At 35.4% G+C, this 7,729-nt stretch overlaps 1 protein-coding gene across 1 annotated transcript in view; it reads left to right on the top strand.

The window, feature by feature from the left end:
• Positions 1-6,609: 6,609 nt before the first annotated feature.
• Epyc (epiphycan) overlaps positions 6,610-7,729 on the top strand; it is a 29,603-nt gene continuing 28,483 nt past the window's right edge. The window contains exon 1 of the mRNA XM_023716144.1: positions 6,610-6,780. Within this exon, the coding sequence (XP_023571912.1) occupies positions 6,625-6,780 (156 nt within the window). The 5' untranslated portion in view covers positions 6,610-6,624. The remainder of the gene's footprint in view (positions 6,781-7,729) is intronic.

Here is a 7,729-nt window from a genome sequence, read left to right as displayed (position 1 = left end):
CATGGATTCATCCAGACAGTTCTTTATAAAAAGGCCACTGAAGAATGTAAGCAGTGGTTTTATTACTTACCATAAAGAGGGTGGGATCTACCTCTGTTCTCCAGAAGCTTTACTTTTTTTAATGTATTGGCTGTTACAGGGTCTCACTATGCACCTCCGACTCATGGTGATCTTCCTGTTTTCAGCCCTCCAGTGCTGGGATTAGAGATGTGCACTGCTATGCCCATACTCTGTGGCCAGCTCAGCATGCCCTTGAGGCAGGGCTGGCACAGCATGTGGTGCCAGGGATCAAACTGTGGTCCCTACACTTGCCTAACCTTGTGTAAGTAGGTGCATTAGTCTGCTAAGCTATCTTGCCAGCCCCCTCCTGCAGCTCTTAATGATTTTGTCGTCTGGGCCAGTGGCAAGGACAGGCAGGCTCCTGGGCTGTCCTTTGTACCTTTTGTGCTGTGTCATTATTCCCACAGAATGGAAAGAAAATAACCATTGGTATATGGCTTTACTTGAAATTAATTATATCAAAACAAGATAGAAATTTTTTATTTAATTTTGTTAAGATTGGTAGCCACAAGTTTTGTGAAATATTTTGGGATTTAAAAGAGAAAATAATAAAGTCATAAAGCCTCAGTTACTAAGTAATAAATGATCCCCCCAAGGGTTTCTGATAACCAAGCCTGAGCTCTATTAAGAAAATTATCATGAGAGTAGAAGATATTTACCAAGGATAAGAAAGACCAAAACTGGTAATTAATCCTTCTTCCATGCTTAGAGGTAAGTGGGCCTCCTGAGATTCATACAAACCAAAGCTTTTACAGTTCAAAGTAGATTTTGAAATGTTGAACTGTGTTCAAATGAGATCAAGAGAAATGATTTAGCAAATTATCAATCTTTATAATGACAGGTGAAAGTCTTACTACTTTGGAAGAACTCAAACTTGAGAATTTAATTCTGCTTTCAATTCTACACTAGGGCAAAGAGCTTGGATTTTTTCATTTTATTTTTATTAATTTTATTGACAAACAAATAGCAATGATACAGTTTCAAAGCAGGTTAGTAGGACAGTTATAATAATTAATACATTGCCTATTATTGTCTTCATAGTAGCTATTCATAGTACAAGATGCAGGCATGATATTTTGTCCAAACACTATTAGTGCAAATCTTTCTTCTCATTGAATTAAGAGAAAGTAACTGTGTATCTATCTTAACTATTTTGAACATACAGATACAAAATGGTCATTCATTTGTATCCCCTTTTTTGTTTCGTTTTCTCAGAGATGGGTATTCCATTGCCATTTAAATACTGTAGGTGTATGAATTCTGCAAAATAATCCAATATAGTCCAGTAGTCCATATCCATAGGACTGACAATGTCAGAAGTTGCTGACTTGAGCCTTTTACAGTTCAGCATATTAATATGGCTTTACTTTTTATACCTCTTGTTTATGCTTTTCTGCTGGATGGTTAAGACCAAGATAAAGCAAGATCTATATAGCAAGAAATGTAACTTTTGTACCTGATAAGGTCAGTCATATCCTCTCAGGATTTGCCCTGAAACCCTATACCGCAGTTTGTAGATCCTTTGTTAGTGTCAGCTATGTGGATGAGTCACGGCCATTGCTTGACCAATTTGTTCTCTGTGAAAGCCTGAGAGAATGGTTTCTCTCTATGTGATTCTCTTTAGGCACAGTCTACATCATTGATCACTTTCAACTGTGGCCCCATAATCTCCTTGATCAGAAAATTTGGGACACCACTGATTTACAGTATGTTACAGTACAGGTTATGTCCTAAGTCCTCAATGACCTTGAAGGGCTAGGGCCACAATATTGGCTATACTTGTAGCCCTTCTTTTTCTCTAATTTTTGGTCTGCAAACTTAAGTTTTTTAGTCTTTCAGAAGAGAAGCTTAATGGTATTTTTACCCTATAACATAGGCAGTTGAGCCTCACTATCTGTGAATATCAAATATTTTAGATATAACATGGAACAGGTATTTTCCATCAAGTATTGATATGTTAAACTTTAAATCTCTACAGAATGTGAAGAAAAAATAAAAAAATAATAATTGTGTAATACTAGGACCATACTTGGAATGCCTGTCATTCTGGTCTTCTAAATATGTACTGCTTCTAATATAATATCAATTACTGCTATACTGCCTATCAATAAATGTTTGTTTAAAAAAAAGAGTAATCAATGAAAACAAGAGAGTAGAAAAAAATGTCATAGGACTGCCCTGCTACAATGCTACATGTTTAGATTTCTGAATTTCTGTGTAAAAATATGTAATTGCTTACCATGACTTTTAAATTGTCATGCAAATGGAACTTCCAGTGCAATAGTAGATACTCATAATGTTTTGAAGTCTAAGAATGCCTCTTTGAAATATTTTACTGAAGGATAGTATGAAACTATTATTTCTGGAAATCGTTCAGCTGGTTAAACCAGAGCCTTGCCAAAAAGCCAAGGACAGCCTAGCTCTGAAGTCTCTGTCACCTGACAATGTATGTTTCTGAAATGCATAATGAGGGAATAGAAAGAAATGAGAGTTTCTTCATGGATATTATATCCATCTATTTTTCTTCTAAAATATGTCAAAAAGAATAAGCACATTTACCCTTGAACAAGACTTGAAATAGACTCTAAGTAACTGAGTGCACGCAGTGCGCTCATTGTTTCCCATGCTCTTCAGACCAGTCCATAAACATCTGAAGATCCAGTTCTGTTTTCTTTTTCTGGGTCTCAGTGTGCACCTTTCTGAGTGGTGATATTATGTGAAGTCATTTAAATTAGTGCGAGAGCTTTCTGCTCAACAAAGCTGGAGGAGAAGTTCAGATTTACACTTTTTCCAGTAATTCTTTCAAATCTAGCCTCTGTATGTTGGAGTGAGACTTCATAGATGACAGCAGGTCTTAGGTCCTTGGTGATATGTCTACTTTAGCTAGATTTTACACACCACCCACCATCATCACTTCCATGTCTAATAATATCAGTCACAAGAGAAAGAAAGCACATGAAGAACAAGCCGTTGGTGGGCAGGACTAGAGTCTTACAGTGACACTGAATGAGGGTGGGCTGGACAAAGCTGCTTTAGGAGCAGTGAAGATTGGGAAGAGGTTGCCAAGGAGATAGCTCAGTAGAATAAGCACTTGCTTTGCAAGCGCAGGGTCCTGAGTTCAATCCCTGGTGCCAAAAAAAAAAAAAAAAAAAAAAAAAAAAAAAAAAAAAAAAGATTGGGAAGAGGTAGAAAGGAGACTGACAGGAACCTGAAGACAGTGATATTCTGCCCCACCACTTTTCCCCTAACCAAATCAGCTTTTGAAGTTCAAAATAGTTGCTCACTTTGGCCACAGAGGCCAGATTCTCAGTCCAATAAGTCAGATTTACGTAAAATATACTGGAACAAAAGATTTAAGTTTCACCTTTCTCTGCAACTTTTACAGTATGAAAGTGAGGACTGGAAATGTAAAGCACATTTTTTCCCCTCTGAATAACTATCACAAAAGAACTTCACAAACTGTGTCAGGTATCAAGAACCTAAAACAAATCTTGTACTTGGGGAATCTTTTTTTTTTCCAAATGTAATTTGATTTGTTTGGCGTGATAGATAAAAGAACAAAACAAAGGGAGCATTTTCTTTCCAGAGCTCAGGTTATACTGATGCATTATGTATAAGCATAATTCTTTTAATTTTTCATGCAAAATGTTAATTGTTCATCATTTTTAAAACAACACTCAAGGCAATCAAAATAATTTGGATATCTTTTCTGACTTACCCAACTTTAAACAAGTAAGTCTTTTGTAACATTTATTATATTTCACTTAACATTAATGAAAAGTGAATACAAGAAATTCAAGACATGCAAGGTTTGGGAAAATTGCTTCCTATTAGAACATTCATGAAATACTCATCTATAAGATTCCTTCATACATTAACTCTCTTTCCCACATGATGAATTTGCTGCAGATGAGGTGATTAAAGTAAACTTTTTGTACTTAAAATTTTGAAGGTGAACACATAGGTAATTATTACTCCATTAGCATAATTTCAGGAGTTTTATACACTATACAATTTGGATTCTGCTGTTTAGTTTGGGCTCCCATAAAATAATTTGGGGTTTTTAATGACACAGAAACATTTCTCAAGGTTAGCTTTTCCAAACAGAAAGTTGAGTGTTACAAATTCCACCTCCCACAGGACAGAATTCACATCCATTGGTCAGGGGCAAATACCCCTGGCTCTGTGTCTTCAGTCACTTTGTGCCATTCCTCCAAGAGGCAGCCAAAGGTAAGTTTTCACACTTGCTCTCTTCAAGGGTTAGGAGTTTTTTCTCTACTTTTCCATCTTTAAAAAAAAATAATTAAACTTGCCTTAATATCTCCCTGTGAAATTTGATCCACTATGTTTGGTTTAACTTTGTTGTTGACTTTGTTTGTGTGTTACTTTTGGAATAACCAACATTTTGAATTTGCTTAGGCATTAATAACAGAGAAAATATTTGATCTTAGTAGTCACAACATGCCAATAAAATTATAGTGGTTTCCAATATATTTCTTAAATCAAGAGCTCAAACATGGACCACAACTTTTGGCAATAGACACAGTTAGTAGTGATTGATATTGATGAAAATATTATGCAAGAAGAGAAAATACTGATCTTATTGGCATTTTTAAAAATGCTAATGACTACATGGCATCAAGCATTTTTAATGTCTTCTTCAGGTAGATATTCTAAGCTTTTAAATATATATAAATTTCCATCCTATTACAGAATGGATGAGAAACAAAAGTTTCAATTGAGAAACTATGTTAACTATTAACAGTGACTTGAGAGGTGTGCATTTCTACACTTAAGATACATAGATTTTCTTTATATTTCTCTGATTCTCTGAGACTGTTGTTGCTGATAGTTCTAGGGCATATGGTAAGCGCAAGTAAACTCAGATATGTGGCTATTGATAATCAAATATAAAGTAGGAAGAAAAAATTGGCGAAGGTACAATTTCTTTGAAAATAGGAGTGGTCAGAATCGTACAAGTAAAGCACTGTTTGAGCTTAGTAACCATTGTTAATACTACCCACCTGAGTATAGGAAGATGGTTAGTGGACGCTGCACAAATCATTCTATTTCATTAAGTAAGACTAGGTTGGTAATGGCCTAGAATGGTCCCAAATCTGTAGTCCTGCAAAGCCTTGTGCAAAATAAAGTGAAATAGAGGCTTAGTTTATTCAGTGTGAATCAAAAATTCATTTGAAGAAAGCATAGTAGGGAATAAAAAGGGGTTCCTTGTACTGCCTCTTATTCTCAGGGGCATTTCATATCCTTCTGCCTGAACCTGCTTCACAAAGCCTTTCTTTCAAAAACTGAAGGTCAGTTTGCCTGGTAGTGCATAAACCTATAAAGCAATATTTGCTATGAATTAATTTTTACATGTGTACATGAGTACTAACACCTCATATACTGATTTCTAAAGTAAAATAATTGTGTCCAAAATATTTTACAATTGGGCCTTTTGATAAACAGTTTTATAACACATTTCCTGCTTAAAAAGTGATGATTATGAATGCTTTTTCAATATTTATAACTAAGCATAAGCTTTTGCCTTGAACTAGAATGTATTTGAGAGAACACATACAGAGAAAAATAATTAAATATATGATCTTAAGAACCCCACAATTGTATCTTACAGTGGAAAGTGAGAATTATGCTTATTAATGAATTATAAAAAATACATTCTCTAAACCTCATTAATTCCTTTTCTAATAGACTCTTTCCAAATATTGGCTTTTAGACAAATATTCGTCTTGATTCTGAGTTTACACTTGTGACAGCTATTAAGAATCAAAATAGAATACTAAGGACTAATAGAAAACAGCTTTTGCTTAGTGCATGAAATATTAATTTATGTACATATTAAGTTATGCGTGTATTTATATGCTCTAAAATAGCAAAAAATTTATATGGAATGTTCCAAAACATTTCATTGTTTTGGAACTCCCTAGGCTTGAATGTGTATGAGAGTTATGAGTACTAGCTGTATGACTGAGAGTTGCATTTTCATCATTTACAAGGGAATCTGACAGTTGTAGACATTGTTATCACTAACCTCCTCTTTCACCCTGTATCTCAGAATTGCTGAAAGAGAGGCCGAGGAGATGGCTCAGTAGAAAAAGTGTTTGCCTGGCAAGCACCAGGGCCTGAGTTCAATCCCTGGTTCTGAAAAAAAAATTGATGAAAGAATCTTAGCACATTTTAAATGTCAACAGTCTTAAAGGATACACTTTTATAAACACACAAATCACTATTCTTCTACATCTTTGAGTCACTGACTTTCTGCATCTTCCTTTCTCTATTTTTTCCTCCTAAAATTAATTTTACCGTAATTAAGATATCGACTGCAAAAATGCGAATAAGGTTGTGGCTTGAGTTGAATATTTGAATCCAATGGCCTGAGCAGCCATCGATCAAACTTTATATATTACCCACAAAAAGAAAGCCACAAGCTTGACTTCTTTACTTCTTAGTTGTCATGAATTTAGCATTCCTATTGATAGCAAATTCTTTGTAAACTACTGCCAATTAAGTATGTTTTCATAGTTTATGAGAAGGAGATTTTGCAAGATGAAAATGTTAGCCCGACTTGCTGTCGGACTCCTCATGCTTGGTGCTGCTACGACTGCTCCAACCCCGGAGGACATCAACTATGACTCCGAAACCTATGATGCCACCCTGGATAACTCCTACAACTACGAAGACATTGCCATCGAGCAAGCACAGGTACCTGGAGTTCCCCACTCTTGAGAGGTTGAAAAGTATTTAATGAGGGATGGTTGGGTCTGTCCCCCTCCAATAGATTTTTGTCTATTTTTAGAGAAGTTTTCTCTTAATCATTTCACATCAACCTTTTCTACTGAACATAGTCAATGTTTTAGAGGTTAGCATGGAAAGACTTTTGCTTTCCTGCACTTCACTGGCATTTTTGTCAAGTCTCAGTACCAAAGTGAAGAAAGAGAAAGAAATAGGATTTTATCTTATGGTGTAGCAGAACAAGTTAGAGAAAAAAAAAAGGCAGTCAGCAAAGAAGGAATTATTAAACTCTATCTATCTATCTATCTATCTATCTATCTATCTATCTATCTATCTATCTATCATCTATGGAGTTGGAAAATTAAGGGGAAGGAGGAGAGATTGAAATACATTAGAAGGAATTAGAGAGAGATGTGAGACAAGAGGAGGGTTGAAGCTGTACTGCGCTCAGGACTGAGTCTGCCTCCTGCACTAACCATCTCGCCAGGGCCAAGGCAGGCACAGGCAAGGTTGCAAGCCTGCACCTAAACCTGATATCATGACTTCATAATTAAATTCAAGATGCTTTACACAACTAGAGGATACAGGATAATTCTCATCAATCAGAACACAGATCTTGAAGTGCTCAAGTGCAATTAATATGCAATATTACAAACTATAAATTAACAAAAAGGAAGTTACATCCCCTTTAAAGGGTCAGAACACATTTTGGGAAGCCTTTCTCATAATAAATTTTCTTAGGGTAATTTCTTTTGGTAACCAGGGATACAAACATTTAGATAAAATCATACCTAATTAAATTTTATGAAATTTAGTTGTATGCTATATTTATTAAGAAGATGTTAAAACCATCCAGTGTGAGTCATATTGTCTCTGTCTTTGCCTCTCTGTCTATCTCTCTGTCTCTGCCTCCCTGTCT

The sequence above is a fragment of the Octodon degus genome, unplaced genomic scaffold, assembly GCF_000260255.1.
Source record: "Octodon degus isolate 3935 unplaced genomic scaffold, OctDeg1.0 scaffold00004, whole genome shotgun sequence".
Classification (NCBI taxonomy): Eukaryota; Metazoa; Chordata; class Mammalia; order Rodentia; family Octodontidae; genus Octodon; species Octodon degus.
The sequence above is the reverse complement of the archived record's forward strand: the minus strand, read 5'-3'. Positions and strand labels throughout refer to the sequence as shown.